The sequence below is a fragment of the Halictus rubicundus genome, chromosome 2 (genome assembly GCF_050948215.1).
Source record: "Halictus rubicundus isolate RS-2024b chromosome 2, iyHalRubi1_principal, whole genome shotgun sequence".
Taxonomy (NCBI): domain Eukaryota; kingdom Metazoa; phylum Arthropoda; class Insecta; order Hymenoptera; family Halictidae; genus Halictus; species Halictus rubicundus.
In genome coordinates, this window is record NC_135150.1 from 24,508,454 (window position 1) to 24,529,908 (window position 21,455).

The following is a 21,455-nucleotide window of genomic DNA, read 5'->3' on the forward strand; positions in this document are numbered from 1 at the left end:
GCGCGGCGTGTGACATCCGGAAGGCCGGAGAGACAGAAGATAGAGAAAGAGAGAGGAGAGAGAACAGAACGAATTTTCCCGTTCAAAAATTTCGAATAACGTTTCGCAAACGGCCAACACCGCGCTCGGACGAGAGTCCGCGCGAGGGGTGTGGTGCGGCAGGGTTGAAAGAGAGCGATTCGACGACACCGGTGACGAAACGAATTTCAATTGGCTTTTGGTGGAATCGAAACGGCCGGTCACAGTTGCGGCACCGTGAGTAATGGCGGTTTGATTTAAACTTTCTCGATAAATGAAATTTCTGTCTGCGCGCCGCTGCCGACGATTGATGAGCCGCGCGAGAGAGCCAAACCCGGCCCCGCCTTCATTACTACCGATTGTTTATTTGCGATAATTGTCATCTATCAACGTTATGAACGCCCAGCGCAATCTGCCCGAGCGGCCAATAAAAATCCGAAAGGAGCCCGCGGATCGATAAGCTAGCCCGCGATTTTACCTGCGATTAAGAACTTGTCAAATTGGCAAGATTGAATTTATCTCGATCTTTCGCATTTTATAACAAGATATCCGACAGGATACAGAAATTTCTTCCATTATAAGAATAATGTATTAACACTACGGTTCACGGAACACCGAAAGTGACCATTTTACAGTACTTTATGAAAACAACAAGATCCTGTCTATCCAAATTTCTAGCCGTTTTATTTACAATGTTTACTCGAGGAAATATATTTAGATGCATCTTCACAATTTCATTTACATTTAAAATATTAAAACCCATCATTTTAGTCTTAACACATTCGCGACCGCTGATGTGAATTCACGTCCTGCAATTTTTGTTCCGAATGCGGCAACATTAGGCGCATTAATGGGATTGGATTTAAATTTAAATTATTAATTACTTTAATAAATTGATTAATCCTAGCTTTAGCGATACAAGTTTGCGGCAACCAGCTTCAGAATTTCATTGTTTTCGCCGGTACTCGGTATTAGAAACGGAAAAAATTTGCCGGTCGCGAATGTGTTAAGAAATTGCAGCAATTTTGAGCATTTTGGCTCGAAAAAAATATAGTATATACTCCAACCACCAGTGAACACGTCTGCAAAAGAATGAACTCGGAATAATCCTCTGAATTCTTTTAAAAAATTCTCAAAGTCCCCTTAAAAATGGCACTTCAGAATGCCCCGGCAATTGATGAGGAATCCGAGTTTCATCGTCAGTCATACAAGCGAGGAGAAGAAAATAACAAATGCTTCGCGACGTTGCAAGTTTTCGTGACCTCGTCCTCGCGTCCCGAGACTCTGCTCCCCGCAAAAACAACATTCGACTGGTTCAGACGGCGTCCTACTCGCGCGCGACACCATCAGCCGCCGGTCCCATTTAAACTTTCGGGGCGCCGGCTATGTAAACAGCCGGAATTCCGGCATTTCCCGGCGATATATTTATCCATTCATATATTCATTAGCGGCACTCGGGGCGGTCTCTTTCGCATTCGACGCAGGAACTGGGCCAAAGTGTCGCGGGACGACGGAAACTTAGACACCCACCGGCGGTATTGACAGTCGACGTCCCGCCATTTAAAAGCAAACAGAATGGGAACGCAAACACCACGCGCTCGCTAATCGAATCTCCATATCCCGCGGGTAACGCAAATAATCGTTAGAATCTGTTTTAGGAACGAAACGTATCGGCCCTGTGCAGGTGAAACGGCAAATCAAGAAACCAACTTTCGCGAGCTCCATTTTTATTAAATTCCATATTTCCCATGTGCTCTACTCTTCGTTCGTTCAATAACAAGCACAGTCAGGAATTTTTTGACTGAAACGATACTTCTCCCAAATCTTCTCAAATCAATTATGGAATTTTTTGATTAATAATTTCTTCTTGAACAGCAACCTTAATATCGATTATAGTTTCCATGGGCTGAAGATGGTATTCATTTTTACTAATTTCAAGCTTGGTATTCATTTCGTATGCAAACATCAAGAGAAAAGAAGAATAGAATAATATTTATATTTTTTCCTATTTATTTAAACCGATGCAACTGCTCGCCGCTGTATCAACATTTTGTGTACCAATACGGAAATCTGAAATGGACGTATGTATTGGTGCATTGGCTGATGTATTGGCATCCATACATGCACCCTATTCGGGGAAAATAGTTACAGCCAATAATTAATTCGAACCTCCACGTTCAATTAACTCGATCAATTATAATTATGTTTATTCTGCCTGGACGCGTTTGAACAACGTTTCGTGCAAATGATGCAGATAATTATGTTGCACAAAGATTCATGATCTAACATTCGCCAATGATTAATTTCCTAGCGAAAAATTCAATAAGATACAACAAAGACCGTGTAAAATATTCTATAAAACGGTACAAAAACGGCTAAAGATCTGGCTAGAAATTCCTCGAATTTTGCACAAAGATCTAATATTAACCAATGATTAATTTCCTAGCGAAAAATTCAATAAGATACAACAAAGACCGTGTAAAATATTCTATAAAACGGTACAAAAATGGCTAAATATCTAGCTAGAGAGAAATTCCTCGAATTTTGCTTTGCAACCGAAGCAGCGTTTCGCACGTGCCGAATTCCGATCCCGGAGGATCACAGGCAAACAAACTTCCGTAACAATAGTTTATGAGACACGCTACACCCCCGCCTTATCGAGGATCGCATGTTTTATCCAGATCGCGAGCAGTCCCTTTCTTCGGTAGCTCGAGCGAAGAAGGAGCCGGAAAGGAAGGGGCAAAAAAAAACAATTTGCGGAAGTCGCTGGCAGAACACGAGGTAGTTTGCAATTCATTCCGTTCAGAGGACGGGCGAAGGACGGAGGGGGGGGGGGTTGCAGTAGATGCGCGGATGCTGCACGTGAATCGACACAAAAGGGAATGGGTAATGATGCACTTAAAGGGCCGCGCGATTCAAAGAGAAACTAAATATCCTGCGAGCACGCACGAGTAATAAATACAGAGAATGGCAAACTAGTTTCAGATCCGCATTTTTAATGGCGCCCGGGTCTCGCCGGCGCGGCGGATCCGAGCGGAGCCGCCGAGCGTTTTGTCGAGGATCGCACGCGGGGAAATTCACGAGCGACTCGGTTTAATGAGAAATCGGCTAATTTCCAAAGCCCGGTTAATTAACCAACCATTCTCCCCTCCCCCGTCGTCTGGTCAGGGGATCGAACTCGCGGCATTTTTAATTTCACGCGCATTATACTCGCCTCGCGAGCAGTTTCCGCAGCCCTCCGTTCGCGAGCGGGCTTTCCTCTTTCGATACGCGGCTTCGAACTTCCTACTACCCTGCGCTAACTAACAACGTTCCGTTGCCAAGGCTGAATAATACCCTGCCGTGTAACGAAATCATTTTTCACCGGCGCGATGCACTTGAAGGGTCGCGGGGCTCAAAGCGGAACCTGAACGCCCTCTAACAACGTAATTTCAACGTTGTAATTTACGAACTTCATCCGACAGTTCAGCACAACGGTACAGACTTCGCGGCGTAGACGCAGTCGATCGGGTTCTTTGAGATGGATCTGTGAACTTCGATTCGAGATCGTACTCTGCCTTTGTTGACTGCTTCCTTTAAACAATGGATCCGGGGGTTGGGGATGTTCTCAGAGGAGTTTGTCTTCTGGGTAAAATAGACGGCCAAGAAAGATCAGTTTTTCGAGCAATTTTAGTTTTCGTATTTGTGCTTCATTCATAAATTCTTTAAAAAATATTTTTGGAAGAAATTGTTCCTAAACTGTTCCTCCATTGTCCATATAATTGATTCGCCAGAAGCTCGACTAACAGAATTTCATTTATTTATACAGTCAATTTTCATACAGTCAATACATATCAATTTTCATTTATTTATACAGAATGTACGGGGTATGTTACCAGCAAATAATGGACTTGTTTAGTCAGTCGCATCGATAGCGAACGAACAATTGCGTAAAAATGTAGGACGGTACAACCATTGCAAATATAAATCATTATGGACGAACGATTGGAAAAGACTGAAGCTTTTGAATCGCAATCCGAGCAAATAACAGGTGAAAATTCGGATTCGCCGTAACAGTAAATCGCAGCGAAACCTCGCCAACAGCGACCGCCGCTATAATACAACTTTCCAAGCGTTGTCGAGCACCCCCAAAAACTCGTAGAGCAGAAACAGCCCGAAAGAACCGGTGTTATTCGCGAAGCGACTACAACCGGCGTGCAAAGGCTTCAAAAGACCAAAAAGCGGGACTATTTCAACCCGGGGACCAAAACAGCGTGAAAACGCATGGTAGTTGACACAGGTTTCGCCTGCAAAGGGCCGGGCAATTCGAATTAAGCAAAGACCGTCACAGAGCCCGTAGCTCTTGCCGAAAGGGCGTCACCTAATTAAATCATGTTGCAGCCGGGTCCGCCGCCACCGCCACGCCCCTGGCCACGTCGGATGAAAAACGATCGTTTAAACTTCCCCGATAGTTTCAGGGATTCCCCGAGGTATCCGCTGGAGGGTCGAGGCTTAATACGCGGAGCATCGCGCTCGAGAACCGGGCTAAACTTTTAAATTGCGCCCCCGCACAAAGGAGTCTATAATAAGGCGAACGCGAGAAATTCATCGTCGAAGAGCGCGAAGCTCTGTATCAAGCAGAGACCGGGGGTTGGAGGGGGGCGTTGGGGCCGTTACGTTCATTAAATTACAAAGGGCGAAACGAGGAAGACGCGCGAATGGATCGCCGATGCGATTGTGAGAAGTTCTTCGAGCTCTGTTACGGAGGAGGGTAAATAAGCCAGGTGACGCTGATGGAAGGGTGGAGGGTACGTTGAAGTATTGAATAAGGGTTGTGAAACAGGTCCGGAAGATCTCTTTTCTTCATTTGTTAACAGGAAAACATGGATCACATTGAAATTGTTACATACGAAACAGCGGGAAGAAGATATTGATAGACTCTGACCTCCATGCAAAAAACAGGAATTGCATATTCATTGGGTCTCTTAATAATTTTAATAAGTTGCGAATATTAGAATTGTGTTCTTGACGAGCCTGATATTTTTACTATTTTGAGGAGGGTAAATAAGCCAGGTGACGCTGATACTACTATCATCGGTGGAGGGTACGTTGAAGTATTGAATAAGGGTTGTGAAAAAGGTCCGAAAGATCTCTTTTGTTCATTTGTTAACAGGAGAACATGGATCACATTGAAATTTTCCTCCTTTTGAACAAAGCTTTTCTCCCCTTCGAAACTTTACAGATTCGAATAGCTGTAGAAAGTTTAAACATTTCTTCTTCACAATTTGTTAGAATGTGATCTTTTAAAGGAAAGTCTCCTCTTTAAAATGAGATGTCAAAAGTTGATCTGCGATTTTTTGTTACGGTTCTATTACATAAAGAGTGATAAGATCTTTAATCTTAAGGAGCAATATAATTTGCAGAAAGAGTGAACACAATTTTGATTCTCAATAAGATTTTAATAATGCATACTAACTCTATCGTAATTTCAATTGAAAGTTCACTTGAAGTATTTTAATATGTTAGAGAGACCAGAATAAACTGTTCTCTTTGATACTAAAAGTACCGAGGCACTGTGACTAATCTGTGTCGCCATACAAAAATTACAAGATCGAATTTACAATCGTAATTTTTGCAACAACCTGCGACCGAATGAAAAAGTTTAGTCAACGTTTGGACTTGATGGTTCGTATTTCAATTTGCAAATTCATATTGCGTGCGATAATTGTGAAATTGAAAATATGAAAACGTTCATGTGTGCGACAGTGGTACCATCATTGTTCAAATGGAAAATGCAGGAAATGAAGTGCACGCTAATTGCCATCAAAGGAAATTAGCGGCGCCGAGGATTCATTCATACGGTCACGTGCTGCCACCTGACGTCAGAATCGAAGAATTCATGGTGCAAGATTTACCAAGGCGTTTGGGGTAGTTTTCCTCGGCGGTAATTCCCTCGGTAAAACAATTCCAACGAACCAAAATACAAATCGAAAAGCCTGCCGCGTCCTGCACAAAGTAAATTGCGATCGATATTTACGACTGTCACGTTGCGGAGGCTGTCCGCGGACCGCCAATATAACCGAACGTGCAATTTATGGACGTGCGTAAAAAAAAAAAAAACAACAAAGTGCTAAAATAAAAAATCACCTGGTGCAAGCCTGTCGTGCAACCTTCGAGAATCAGATTCCCTTAAAAATCCACCCAATTAGATAAAAAAACATGTTCAAAACACAGCTGCGATTGCACGTTCGTCAAAGTGTGCGATTGGGGGGTGCCATTTTTCATATAGCATATTTCTCAGTTCATGCGCGTCGAAGGTCGCGGAAAGTCGACTCAGTGTACCGATAATTCCGACGTGAAATCAGGGGGGACGACAGAGGATTCAGCGTTGCTTACATTTTCAAGGTGACGGCGAAACCGGTGAGGCCTTCGGGGGTGGAAAAAAAAATGCTTCTCGAGTTCTCACTTGAACACAACACACGAGCACACTGCACCCGCACTCATTATACGCGAGGACCGTTCTACCACCGGGAATTCGCGGCAGGACACATTGACACAGGCCACGTAAACACGTTTCGCGACCGGTAAACTCGAGAAGGCAGCCTGCGTTTTCGATACGGCGGAGTCGCGTGCGCCATGGCGGTCCGGAACAGCTGTTCGCGAAGGGTGGCTCGTTATTGGGGTTGGATGGGGTTTTAAATGCACACCTCGCCATCTGCCGACGCACCCGAGGAACGCCTTTGATCAGACTCCTTCGGGGACAAGGGCGGAACCTGTGCTACCACAACGTTATCGACTTTGTATGCACTTATTGAGTTTGTATGCAATTCCCCGATAAATATCGAAAATTACAAAAATTGTTCAAAAATTGTTTTTCTCTTTGAGAAGGACATCTGACATGTAGAGACTTTTTATCAACCCTTATCCGCTCTTTGCACCCTTTAGGGATGACGTCAGTGCACTGTGCTGACTCTAAAGAGTATTTAAAAATTTATTGCACAAGATCGTGTTATGAAATGCGATACGTTTTTAAGTATTATTGGTCACTTTCTAGAAGTGGAAAAATTGTTTTTCTCTTTGAGAAGGACATCTGACATGTAGAGACTTTTTATCAACCCTCATCCGCTGTTTGCACCCTTTAGGGATGACGTCAGTGCACTGTGCTGACTCTAAAGAGTATTTCAAAATTTATTGCACAAGATCGTGTTATGAAATGCGATACGTTTTTAAGTATTATTGGTCACTTTCTAGAAGTGGAAAAATTGTTTTTCTCTTTGAGAAGGACATCTGACATGTAGAGACTTTTTATCAACCCTCATCCGCCCTTTGCACCCTTTAGGGATGACGTCAGTGCACTGTGCTGACTCTAAAGAGTATTTCAAAATTTATTGCACAAGATCGTGTTATTAAATGCGATACGTTTTTAAGTATTATTGGTCACTTTCTAAAAGTGGAAAATCTGCAGCAAAATTAAAGGATTAATTTGACACATTGATTCTAGAGAAACACTGTGTTCTAGAAATTTGTTTATTACCGGTGAATGAAATCATTCTATTTTAACCCGTTCAGAAAATTTCATATTTTGAGAATTAAATTGGTCTAGAATTAACTAAAAGATTGAAACTGAGGAATAACCTGTTGATCACCGATTTTTGTGGGACTGTTTACTGAAATGTTAAGTGGGAGAAATAAGGGATGGACGAGGGTTAAAATTGGCACCATGCAATGACTTTAGATATTTATCCGATTAAATTTTAAATTCTTTGAAACGGAGTGTTCTTTTAGTACGTTTAGTGAATACAACTAGTTTCTGCCTTCTATCGATTATTTCGAGCTTATTACTTGAATAATGAATGAGCCCGACTATTTCTAATCGCTGTGCCTGAGAACAGCTCGTACACGTTAAATTGTTGTACGCTGGGATCGTGCACGATTGTTGTACTACTGTCTGAAACAGGAAACGAAGGAAGCTGTGGAAGGGAAAGAATATCGAAGAGTAACACATGTGGAGGTCGTTGTGCGACATTTTCGGAGCAGGAAGAACGCTTCCCCGATCGTTCTAAAGCGCGACAACAAGAGTAAGTTGCTCAACAACGAAGGTCAGCCCGTCTGTCAAATGTATCCTTGCATATTATCACGTGCAATCAATGCAAATTGTTATGCGTGGAACAACATTCCAAGCGCGTATTGGAAAATAAGTGTTAGAAGACGAATCACCCTCTACTCCAAGTAAATCATCGATAATCACTGGGCTGCGGATCTTTATGCAAAATAAAAAATAGTTACATTATTTGCAAGACCCGGGAGCGAAATAAAAATTTTTTTCTTCTTTTAATTATTTTATGAAGCTAAAACCAATACGCTGGTGCCCTCAAATCTTTTTAATATGTCCACTGCTTTGAATTGTAACCCATTGTCTTGCCCATTTTTGTGATAAATGCATAAAATAATCACGCACCTTTCAAACGCAAAGTCAAAGGCAAGACTATTAACAATTGAGCTGATAAAAAGTCAAAAGCAATATCGACCAACTTTTGATTAACCCCCATCTTGTTGTGAGTCTACATACATACTTTTACGCGTTATTAACTGTTGCAACATTCTGTTTTTGCATTAAAGGCTCCGGATCATTCGTCGACGCAATTTGGATGAATGTATAAAGCATTAACAAAGGGTACCGAAGAACTGCTATAGACAGCAAGCCACGTGCAACGGTCGCATTGTTCCCGCACAAAGGGCAACAGGGATTTACACGGTTCTTGAAAATCAATAACGAAACAACGGTGGTCCGATCGAAGGATGCATCTGCCATTGCAACGCATCCGACACGTCCATGCAAATATCTGATCCGCGATTTGTTTTCTATGCAAGACAATGCACCGTCGCTGCATTCCGTTCTGTTGCTTGCTCGACATTGTTATTCATTACAATTAGATCTGTTGCGCATTAGATGGCGGCGATCTTGATCTGAAATTCTTTCATCGTGCGTTTCCTTGGACAAGAAAACTCTTCGATCAACTTTCGGAGCATCTTCATAATTTCTTAAAAAAAAATTCTTCACTTCTCCGTTCGATCTTTCCCGTAATTATAATTATTCATACTTTGAAGTGCGAGTAAATTCTTTGGTGCGACGATGCAGGGCGATGTGCAGAATGACTACGCCACTGCGACTATACGTAATCTCAAAGAAAATTTTTTCTCGACTCGATTTTCCGTTTCTTATAAACGGAATCATGTACGCTTTGAAATACGAGTATTTTTTATGAGATGATGCAGGGCGACATGCGAACGGTCACGCCACTGCGACTATACACTCTCATTCACTACAGCGGCGTGTTTACACGCGTGTAGAGCTCGTATACGTGCAGGCACACGATCGTGACACAGTCGTGGGAAACATGAATGCGCGACCTTGTGTGCGCAACAGGCGTCAGGATCCGAGTAGAGTCCATAAAGATTGTGCGATGAAGTGTACAAGTGGTGTCCCTACTTCGGTAGAGGCGGCCAGTTTTTGCGACAGTGGCGTAATTACCCGAGTGGATCCTTGTTTTTTGCCCCGCTCAAATGTTCTATTAATTGCGGACGCGCCGATGCTCCGTTCTGGGTCGAAGATTTGTCAGAATCTCCATAGCTGCCACGCAAAACACTTCAACAAAATTTTTACTCGATTTACGAATTAAATTCTGCATACACACGTGGTCCTTTATTTTTAATTTTTTTAGAAGAATATTTGATGAAACAAACATGTCACTATTATTATTAGACTGTGGATCTTCGGGCAATTTTATTGTTAGACTGTGAATGTTTATCTTAAATCTACTCCTTTTGTTGTATTTTATTGTAGGTGCTTGATATATAGCAAACAGTTTAATTTAGTGACCAACAGATTAAAAAGAAACACCTAATTTAGCAGCTATCCTATTCACGAAGCACCCCATTTAGGAACCGTCTAATTTAGCGAGGATTCCATTTAAAAGTCACTAAAATGAACCACTTAACTGTGCTCTAGATTACAAATGCGTACCTTAGTGATACTACGCGACTCTTCAAGGTCTACATAATGACTACGAGTCTCGCAACCATAAATCATTCAACCCCCAACCATCCCTTACACCACTCTGACACATTCCTCGTGCACAGTGTGATAAACATAAAGAATTACATCGCTTTATTATTTGTCAAGCATGCGATTATTCGAATGAAAAATGACAAATACAACACGGCATGAATGTATTTATAAACAATTTATTTCCGTTCAAAATGTCGAGTTCAACGATCAAAAGTGAATGGAGGTATTAACCCTTAGCACTCGATTGGCGACTATAAGCCGCCATTAAAAATTGTTGTATCATTAGTTAAAATATTTTTTACATTATTAACCCTTTGCACTCGGCGCTATTTTCATTCTAAAACTAAATTTTTCTTTCCTCTTAGAATATTTTCATTTCATTCATACGAAACTGATCCAATTTCCACATATAATATATGTAAACGTTTAGTAATCTGTTAAATACAAATTTTGTAATGTAGCAAATACATTGTAATATTTTTTGTAATTTCTTTGAAACAATGCCACAACAATTTCTAGTGGTGCTCCAGAGTCACCACTCGAGTGCAAAGGGTTAAACAATACAGTATTGTAAATTGCACCATTTTCGTATGAATAACGTGAAAAAAGAAATATATAGCAGGGAGATGGGTCGGAAGAAATGTGTATCATTTTAAAATATCTTCCAGTGCAAAATGTTAAAATAGCTTCGAGTGCAAAGGGTAAAAATTCAAAGCGACTGCAACCTCGCCTCTTCTTTCTCTAAAAAAAAAAAACAACGATCCGTGCGATTGCAACCAAAACGAGTCTCCCACTGGTTCACCCACGTGCCGAAGACTCTGCAGAAAAATCGGCGATCGGAACGCGCCCGAACGCTGGGCGCCCGCAGTGCGTCCGCTCCTGGCTCGCAGTTGAGTCGGCCTCTTATAAAGGGAACCCACGCTAGAGCGCGGGCCGCATACCACGGCAGCTTGTCGTCCGGAGCTGTAGGTGAGGATCTATCGCGTGATCTAGCGAAAATCCGTGGCACGCGCGCGCGAGTGACAGCTCCGAAACTGCGCGGCGGGAAGAGTGCACGTTATCAGATACCCGGCCGCGATGCTAATCTCGGGAACGGGCGGATTGGTGATCGGAGTGCGCAGCCGGTGAGAAGGAAATTCGCGGAGGGCAGATCCGCTTGTTTACGTTGTCGCGGCTGTGGTCATGGAGACGCTGGTCTGACGTTGTAACACGTAGAACGGCGGCCGAGAACGAGAACCGGCTCGGTCTCGTATCGAAGGATCGGCGCAGAAAACGGCACGGGACGACGATCTATCGCGCAGCCACCGCCGCCGGCCGAAAACGCGATCAACGGGCACGTTGCCTGTTCCCAAGCGGCGTTCCTAAGCACGGATCGATCGACAGGTGACAACGCCTCGCGACCGGACGTTCCCCGGTGAAAGTTTCGCCGAGGAACTTCCTACAAGTTCGCTCAAAACGGCCCTGCCATTCCGCTCGTTTGCTTACCCAATTAGCGTTGCCTGCTACGATCCTCCTTTAATCAAGAATCTCGGTAATTACGTCCAAAAAGAACCTTCATGTCTGAATTCGTTCCCTTGGTGTCGGACCTGGGGAAAAGATGAACGGTGGATTTATCATTTTCTGTCTCTCTGGAATTGTTGAACAAGGACATTTTTACCCGGACCCTGTTTACGAGGAGCATCTTTGTTCTGCATAAACAGGACTCCGATAAAAGTCCCTTTCTACAGTCCTGTTTGTTACGATTGATGAACGCGCACTGTGTATTATGAACAGGATTCGGATGGAAATATTTTTTTTTTCTGTATTCCTGTTTGGTGCATTTGGTGGGGGATATTTTAATTAGTAAACTGGACCCAGACGTTTTTTTCTTCGCTCCTGTCTGTCGGTGTTGACCCCAGACATTTTTGTTTTGAATACACAGGACTCGGACAGGTCTTTCTATATTTCATAACCTTGGTGAGCTGCAAATAATCTGTAGACGTTCCAACCTGTTGCTTTTATAGCCTATATACCTTCTGCACGTTGTTTTCATCGTGAACGCATGAAATCCACAGTCTAGAATTTAGTAAGGAATTAATACCTAGGATGAAAACAGTCTTTACGAATGGTTTTCTTGAAAATCTGGAACTGAATCTTTCTGCGAAAGCCTATCATACGATCATTAATCAGATAAAATAAGATTGTCGAGTCGTTCGCCGCGAATAAAACAAATTATAGAACAGAGATCGATCTCTGATCGATATTCATTTAGATCAATTAGAAGGTGTGTCAAATTGACATGAGGAATAGTTGAAACTTAAATAAAGTCTTTCTGTTAAAAAGAGTCTTGAATGATTAGATTACATTCTGGAGAGTGACTCGACGACTTCCGATAAAAATTCACACGATTTTTCAAAAATCTCGTTCTAAAAGAGAATCATGAATGAAATGGTCGGATTAGGCTCCATCGATTCCGAATAAAAATTAGCATCGCAGTTGAACGTTTTTCTCCCCCCGGAAGTCGTTTATTGAACGAGTTTCTATAAACGATTCGAATTTATCGAACAGTCGGCGGCGAGGAATGCGTTTGAACGCGAAACGTCCGGTCGAAACGCGAGGTTTACGATCCCTTCGATGTTTACCGTTAACCCGTCGACTTCACCGTTTTCCGGCGGCTGTTCCTTCGTCTGTTATCGCTGCCGTTCCGCGATTTCAGTGCCGAGACAAGCGTTCGATTGTTCGCGGTTCCCGGTTCTCTCTGTTGCGAGGAATGAACGCGGGAAACTGTTCGTCGGTGAATCTTCGCGCGATGATTCGCCGGATGTATTGTTGCATCGGTCGAAATGTGCGCCCGTCGCGCGTCACAGACACACGCGATACGCGAAATTGCGCCGGGCGCAGTCGCTTTTATTAATAGTGCAACCTAGTTACCGATCGTCTGACTTCTTCTGACTGTAATATGTATAGATAACGCTCATAATCTCCGGCTGAGTAATTTGCGGTTTCTCTGCTCTCTGGCTTTTAAAGTGTTTGCACGACGTGTTCGTAGAATATGTTTTCTGCCGCGTCTTTTTCACAGTGAAGTGGTTTTTTACGGGTCTGGGAATGCGTTCATCTTCTTGTCGAACTGCTCCGAAGTTTCTTTCCTAGCGTACACGTTTAACATTGTTGGACAACGCAAGCGTATACAAACATATCCTCTTACTTAGCCACGCCATTTTCTTCCTTAGATACTCCAATATTTCATTATTTGCATTAATAGAAAACGAAACGAACTTTCGGGACAACCTAATCTGGATTTTTGAATTCTTTCAAATGGAAATCCAGATAGGAAGCACTCAAGGTGATTTTATCCAACATTGAAGTGCCTAGAACAGTTGAAAAAATTGATTGAATCATTCTGTGATATAGTATTGATAATACTATCATCGGATTCTATATTCTTTCAAATAAAAATCGTGAAGGGTGATACTCGTGGTGTATTGATCCCAAATTGTCTTTGTTATAGTGTTCACAGCTGAAACAGTGTCAACATTTATGAAAACACAATACAGTGTTAAATTTTTGAAAGATTATCGTTCATTCGCAGTTTCAATCAATCAGCAAGACTTCCTGCTAAAATTGGAGTGACAGAAAAGTCTCTTATTCGACTTCGTATACACAAAATTTGCAATGGAAGATTTCTTCTGGTAACAATTCAATGAAAATCCTATTAACTTCACCAGTACGCATGATTACTCCTAAATTTCGCACAAGTCTGCCATAATCCGCCTATGCCGCACCTACCACACAAAATTCAATAATTTCTCGATCCTCGCAGGACAGCTGACGTAACCAATTATTTTCTGTTCCCGCAGAGATCATCGCCGACGCGTAACATGGTATATCGTCGCTATCGGCGCGATCGCTCGTGATCGATAAGCGGAAGCGATCGAAGGCAGCCCGAAAATAGAAGATAAACCGAAATACATAGGATGGCGCTGGCTAGGATCAAGAGTTTCATCGACACCGGCTTGAAAACGGTGTCGCAGCCGTTGGACCGGACCGTGAATCTGGAACCGGAAGTCGGCATTAGGATCGTTCATTCGAGCAACGACAGGGCGTTGTACGTGACGGTGCTCGGTGCTCGACACTTGCCGCAGAATTTCGGTTTCACGCGTGTCAACAGCTACGTCGTCAAGGTAGATAACGGAGCTGTCCGCAATATATTTCGCTCATGCTATCTGACCGGTTACGCAACCAGGCGGGAATGATCGCGCGCGAACCGCCACTTTAGCCTCTATTGACCGAACGAATCTTCGCGGACGGTGCTCGGGACGCGTGTGGGAAACCGTTTATCGTCTTCGCCCCTCCCTTCAGGGAGCCCGCTAATTACGCCGATTAAAATTAGATTGAATTCGTTAGGGTCGGAATTATCTCCCGGCTCCCGCAGCCGGAAGATAATTCGATGTAAACGAATAAACTTTCACGCTGAACCATGCGAAATAGTCGTACTAGCTAAATAGTCGGTGATGATCGCTGACGGGCACCTTGTATGTTGGAGGAGTGGATCGTGAGTCATTCGCGATCGTCAGATTGTACGCGGAGAAAGACGAGAGACACGCCCAAAATGATTTAACGGGGAGATTCTTGTGCAGAATCGCGAAATTCTCTGGACCGCTCGGTTCCCGTTTCTTCGGATTGTATTTGATTGTATTTCAGTAGAAGATCGCTCTCTTGAATCAGTTCTCCTCTTGTCCGTCTGTTGGTTCAGCGGAGTTTGTAGAATTTGGAACCGTGCCTGATCTTGTTTAGGTTAATGGAGCTCACGGTGGGACTTACTGTGTTCCTTGGTGCAACTACTCTAATCCTTCATGCGCGAGAATTATTTCCAGCATGTTCAGTACGCCGAGTATAGTCGATGAATGAAACGTCTCTACGAAACAATGCACTCGAGAGTTACATATAAAAATTAAAAAATTCAAACTCAAAACTGAACAGTATAGAATATCCTTAATCAGAAGGACCAATAACTTCTGAAATAATCATTCAAATTCGTCCGCGAAGGGTTAATACTGAAAACTGGAGCATTCTCTAAAAAAAAAATTGTTCAATATCCACAGAAATTTTGTTCATAACTGAGCAAAATTATCCAGTCATTTCTTCCGAGTTAATCATTTGGAAGAGATTTGTAGACTTCTTCTAGACTCGCCGCAGGCATCAAAAGGCCAGTTAGGCGTGCGGTGTCTGAACCACTGCGAGCAACACAGCAAGAAATGAAAGTAGTCCGTTTCTCTTCCAGGTGAAGCTGATCCCCGGAAAGGAGAAGTTCGAGACCACCTCGAAGAACGAGTCCTGGCCGCAGTGGAACGAGGAATTCACGTTCCACCTTCGCAAAGAGACCAAGCTGAAATTCGGCAAGACGAAAGTCGTCGAAGAGGAGATCAACGGCTCCAGATTCATCGTGGCGACGCTCTTCGCGATTCTCGAGGACAAGCCGTTGATCGCGACCGAGAAGAAAGAGGCGGACAAAGACAAGACTGGATCCCCCACCAAGGAGACGCCGAAGAAAGGTGGCAAAAAGAAGGATGGACAGGGAGCGTCTACGGAGAACCAAGAACCAACGAAGGATAAATTGTTGAGCAAATTTTTTGGAAAGAGTTCCGACAAGTCCACGGAGTCTACGGTCACCGAGAGGAAGATGTACGATAAGAGACGCACCGTTGGAGCAACCACCATATCTTTGGATCCGAAGAATTTTACGTCGAAACCAGTGAAACCAAAGCACCCCAGCGACGTGTCCACGGGGGATATGTGGAGGCCCTTGCGGCCCATTGCCAGCGGAATTTCTGGGGCCGAGGACAAGGTGAGTGGCCCCTAATCAGGCATAGTTTATTGAGGATGTCGAGCAGTGCAATCTGAGGGGGGCCTCGTGGTCCCTTTTAACTCTGCAATGGAGTTAAACGAGGTCTCAATGTGACTGTAGAGGTCCGGTTAGCGTAATCAGTTGAGGAAGACAGGATTCGGATGATTGGAGGATTTGTGATAGGGGACTGCGCGGATTTTGTGTATTTCGGCAAAAATTAGCAGGCCAAATGCAAATCAGACATTCAGAGAATTTAGGAAGACTCAACTCAACCCAATTTCTCTCAAATTCTTACTTGGTTTATCAAATTGAAAGAAGATTTGTTTAATTCATATTACTGGCAATCGATGCAGACAATTTTTATTTTATGTTATCTTGAACTTACTCGATTTATTAAGAGGAGGAACACGTTTCTATCGAATTCCTGTGTCTTGCAGTCGATGCAGACAACTTTTATTTTACACACAAATCTACAGTCTAGTTGTTGTTGTGTCCTATAAAATCTAAAACTATTTTTATGTTCTCTGTAACATAGCAGACGATTGCAATTTTTCTAAATCAGTTTACATTTAATGATCCACAACCCACTTATCGGAAATACTCTCTTCAAGAGTCTCGCCAATCCAGGAACCTTTCTATAAAGTGCATCTTGTTCTTCCGAGTGAACGGAAAAGCCGTTGATGTTATTAGGAAGCCGATCGAATGATAGAAGCGAGTCTGATAGGGTCAGAGAACAAGCAAACTCTGGTTAGAACTGATTAGATCCATTGCTAGTTCAATTCCCATCGATTGGATCTTCAATTGCGGTTACAGCGGCGATCGCGGATCTCGAATATCCTGTGAGAGAAGAACGTTGTTTAATAATTTCTCTTTGTTCGCAGAGGGAAAATAAGAAGGGTCAACTCGAACTATCCCTCTGCCAAGAGAAGACGGACAAACGAGAAGAGGGTAGCGAGAAGCTGGTGCTGTCTCTGCACCGTCTGAGATGTTCTTTGCAGACGATGCACGAGCACGAGGCCCTGAAGGGGCAGATGTACATAAAGATGTCTGTGGTGGACAACGGCAGGGTCACTCATTTCTGGAAGAGCAACCGATTCGCGCCGTGCGTCTCGATGAAGTTCGCGCCGGAAATGGCGCGGGTGATCGCTGACAATCCTTATCAGGGTGCTCTGAAGGACGTCAGCTTCGTGATCAAATACGTCTCCAAGAATAAGATGGGTAAGGAGCCCCTGGACCACTCATCGAGCCTACCAAGCGTTGAAACTGACTGGAACAATTTGATAAAAATAACGAGAATTTATTTAGATTTTATGCGATTTTCATTGCAATGCATTTAGCATAAAAATAGGTCAAATATAAGACTGTAAAGACACCGGAAGAATTGAATGAAGATTGAAATATACTTTTCTTGAGGCTCCATTTCTTACAATTGACTATATTTTTATTTTGCATAAAGTTCCGCAGTCCAGTAATCACAATAATTGTAAAATGAGAAATATGAAACCAGTCGTTTGATGGTAGGCTTGGTATTAATTCTCGAACAGTGTTCGCTGACCGTGAAATTTCTTTCTGCAGGAAAGAAAACGACAGTTGGTCACTTCGTGATCGGGCCGGATGTGGCAGGACAGTATGGCGAACAGTGGAAGCAGGCTCTCGCGAAACCGGGCCAGCAGATAACGAAGTGGCAGTCGTTCGAGTGAAGATGACAAATTTTCGCGCGAGAACGTGCGTCATCGAAAACTAATCGAGGGTGCCATCGAACGGTACCATTCCAAAGAACGTTGAAGCGGAATTTTGCTCAGTTTTTCTTTCTTCTTCTTTTTGTTACACACGGGAAATTCACTCTTCGAGGCAGATCGCACGTATTAATATCTCGCACCTATTGTATTTTGTACATAATTTATTCCTCTAGAAACGTTTAACCGTCCGCGATTCCTGGACGAAAGGGGGACAACGTTCTGCCAGGAACGCGAATAACAGAACCGTCCAGTAAACTAAGTGCCTGTCGGCGTGCCTGGGCCGAGAAACTGTATTTTTATTGTTGGTAGGGAGAGACGAAACACTTTGTGGTGAATCTGTGCCAGAAGCGATCTTAAACGGACGCCGAAGGAATTTTTACTTTTGTATTAACGACTCCGCGATCCAACACCTACTTACGAGGATGTATTCTGGTCAGCGATGAAAATTTCGCTGATCCGCAATTTTTTATTCGACACTTGTGTATAGGCATACGCGAGCGTGTATCGTGACCACGAATTATTTTAAGACGATCGCGACGGTATTTTGTAAAGCATTATTTATACCGATGTAAGTACGTGTATAGGCATTTTTGTGAAACCGACTGTAATCCAACGATTACTCTTCAGATCCAAGTGATTACACCAAAAAAAAAAGAAAAAAAAAAAAGAAAATGACGACGATCGAATATATTATTATTAACGCACGTAATTGTATAACAAAGATATATATTTTCTATATCCAATACACACACACATACAGACACGCATAGACACACATACGACGTTGTTACATTGTAAGGATGATATTAACGTTTTCTACACCTTGTTTTCAATAGATCTTTATTTATCACTTTTATTGTACACCTGTAACAGAACACATAAAAGGAATGGTGCGTTTCTGTATTCAATGGTATGTTTTATTTGCTGCGTTTGTTCCGTTAACTAGCTAACACTCTCCGGGAAAGTACATATAAAAATATAAAGAAGCGTCGTGATATTTTTATAATTAATACTAACTTCACGAACTTAATAATGGACGGTAATGACAGTCTTATCTGTAACGTGGTTGTCTATAATATCGATCAAGTACAGTGCACGCCCGTGGCGTTCACCTTTTGTACTAGGCCACTCTAAATTCACGAGTATGTTCACAAACATACGTTGGTTGCGTCGATAAAAACATACTTCTCTAAAAGTTACAACGACGATGAATACCTTCCGGCTCCAAGGTAAAAAGTGATATTGTACAATCGTTTAAAAAATCTCATATAAATATCCTCTTAATTGGTCTAAAAAATTTTCCCTAGCAAGGCGTAAAAAGGCACTTTTCTGTATACGTTTACAAAATACTGAAATTGATTTCAAGCGTTATTATGACTCTAAGAAAATTTGCGCATCTTTACTTCCCTGACGTTCAGATCGTAAAATTGTTTAAAAAATTGTAAAATTGTTAAAAGAACTCTCCTTAAGTAAGTACGAGCGGATCTCTATACTGTAAAAAATGTATGATCAAAAGATGAATCGATTCAGTTTGTCAGATCTAAGCAGTAAAATCTTTGGTCGACTATGTTAAGTATAGACAAGTACATATCGCATTGAAACTATGGCAGCTATCAACGAGACGATTAGACTGCTGCGATTGTACGGAGCTGCATTGCAGCCGTCCTTGCTATTGCAAGTGCAGTATTCCATGAATATGTTGTAAGTCCCAGTTCTCATCAGACAAAATCTCTCGTCACCCTGAATTCCTGGCTCGCCCATATAAGCGCAACTACGAAAGTACCTCCATACCCCATTGACTAAGAACAATGATAAAATCCATAAAATAGAAATATAAACCATTACTTTACCTCCGGGATCATTAATGCATTCACGTACCTTTCTGGCGAATCTTGCGACACATTGTTGGTCTGACCCCTGGCAAATGCTCCAGATCGGGTTCTTGTTTACAGTCTGTGATTGGCACTGTCGTATTGTCAAAGGGATCTCCACATTTTGGATCTGAGTCTGACCTGCATACCCAGCACTTAATAGAGTATCCTGTAAATATTAGATGGTTGAAAATTTCAGTAAAAATGAGTAGAAATTTAAAAGAGTAGAAAAATTAAAACAGTTTAAGAATGTAGATCAATATTTTGGAATTATTGACATTATTCAGAAAGAAAAATTTGTATCTAGTTCCTATTTTGTGCAATAGGTGAAGAAAATTTTCGTTTTTCATAAAGGTCTGCAGTTTATTGAACACAGCAGCTTAAAATGCTCAAGTGAATAAGATTAGAATAGTTTAAAAGAATCGGTATATTATTTTGAACTTGATTAAAATTGTTAAAAACTTTCTGTCTGGTTCCTGCTTCTTGCAATCGATGTAGAAAATTTTTGTTTTGCACAAAAATTCGCAGTTTAGTGAGAACAGAAATTGGGAAAGGTCACGTAAATCGTGTTCGTTGTTGTCTATTAATTTGTCAACAAAGCAGCTCGCCGAAATGAATATTTTGAGGGCGAATTTCTCCAAAACAATGCTTGAAGGTTATGATCTAAAGTGTAAACGATCGATACACTGATAAATATTTACCTTGATGCACGCAGAAGAGGAAGAACAATAGTGTCAACAAGCTGCGAATGTTATTTTCCTGGGCCATTTTCAAAGAGACGAGTGATCACTTAATAAGAACTGAAAATAACTTGCGTTAAGACGCAACGTTAATTACTACAACTGCCCACGCCTACGACTGACCACGCCACTAAACGGACTGTGCCAGGGCCGGCTCAACAATGTGCACGACACAGTCACAAATTTCTACCGTGAAAAATATCTGCCGAGCCACGTGCAATACAGAAAAACGTAAGAATACTTTTTAAAATTTTTTATTGAAGGCTACCTTGAATTTTTTAATGAAAATCTATGCTTTTTAGTATCATATTATGAAAGACTGAAACACTGCTTGAAGGTGACTTTAAACAATAAATAACTCTTTTTACAACCTGCATATCCAAAATAAAATAAAAAAGAAAACTTCCACTTTACTTCATTACCAATAAATAAGAACATAGCTGAATTCATGGACAGCTGTTTAAATGAATAATCAAATAAGAATGGTAAATTTAAATGTGTTGAACTTTTTAATTGTAGACTGGTGTAAATTATCAAGCCAGTGTCCGTTGGTAAAATTGTCCGCGAAGGAAATTATATAGATTCCCTTTTAAATTAATTTAGTACCATTAGCACAATTTAGTACTATTCTCCCTACGTTACTGAGCCGCTCGATCGCCTTCGGCGACAGTCGGGTCACGTGACTCGATCCCGAATAAGACCTCGCCCGATCCGTAACACATTATTCAATAATATGCGCTGAGAATTTGATAGTGGCAATTCGAATTGCGAAAGAATGCATCAGAATGCATCGTGTAGCAAGAACCGATACCGGTCTATCAAAATGCAAACGATCCACAATTTATCTACGCAACATCGACGGTAAGAGTCGGTTTTATCGTTCTGATAATTCCTGCAACACGCTGAATTAAAAATAGTCGCGGTTATCCTTATCGTATACCGAGAAAGCAGTGTAAAAATCAGATAATACGTTTACATTACGAAAAATTTTCTATTTCACATTTTACAGCGTGTTTTACACTTCACTGAGACGTTTGCCTGTTTAATTGACTCCATTCAAAAGAAGAGGAAGTACAGTGAACTTCGTTCTGTTGCGTTTAGTTATTTCACTAAAGCGTATTCATTCAACGTATAATCATATTGTGGGTATAAAAAAATACTTGAAAATGCTGTCAGATGTTTAAGAAAGCTATGCAAATATTTTACCACGTTTTA

The 21,455-nt window shown here is 42.0% G+C and overlaps 2 protein-coding genes and 1 long non-coding RNA gene across 6 annotated transcripts in view; 1 reads left to right on the top strand and 2 right to left on the bottom strand.

Annotated features, from left to right (window-relative positions):
- The window catches only part of LOC143365731 (uncharacterized), a 235,310-nt gene extending 228,676 nt beyond the window's left edge, over window positions 1–6,634 (bottom strand). Inside the window, exon 1 of the long non-coding RNA XR_013084586.1 lies at window positions 6,394–6,634. This is a non-coding gene — a long non-coding RNA (uncharacterized LOC143365731). The remainder of the gene's footprint in view (window positions 1–6,393) is intronic.
- Window positions 6,635–7,951: 1,317 nt separating this feature from the next.
- LOC143365724 (uncharacterized) lies at window positions 7,952–18,537 on the top strand. 4 transcript variants are annotated; one of them, XM_076806159.1, is made up of 5 exons: window positions 7,952–8,075; window positions 13,903–14,226; window positions 15,327–15,890; window positions 16,772–17,108; window positions 17,466–18,537. In XM_076806159.1, exons 2-5 carry the CDS (start codon window positions 14,020–14,022, stop codon window positions 17,588–17,590), a joined length of 1,233 nt encoding a protein of 410 aa, XP_076662274.1. In that variant the 5' UTR covers window positions 7,952–8,075; window positions 13,903–14,019; the 3' UTR covers window positions 17,591–18,537. The 4 variants fall into 4 exon arrangements, with proteins under 4 accessions (XP_076662274.1, XP_076662272.1, XP_076662271.1 ...); XM_076806157.1 differs by lacking the exon at window positions 7,952–8,075 and adding an exon at window positions 10,984–11,449; XM_076806156.1 differs by lacking the exon at window positions 7,952–8,075 and adding an exon at window positions 10,984–11,399.
- Window positions 17,709–20,387, bottom strand: Crok (crooked). The gene is made up of 3 exons (XM_076806166.1): window positions 20,202–20,387; window positions 19,508–19,669; window positions 17,709–19,428 (listed from the first exon to the last, which is right to left on the bottom strand). Exons 1-3 carry the CDS (start codon window positions 20,266–20,268, stop codon window positions 19,199–19,201), a joined length of 459 nt encoding a protein of 152 aa, XP_076662281.1. The 5' UTR covers window positions 20,269–20,387; the 3' UTR covers window positions 17,709–19,198.
- Window positions 20,388–21,455: the final 1,068 nt, after the last annotated feature.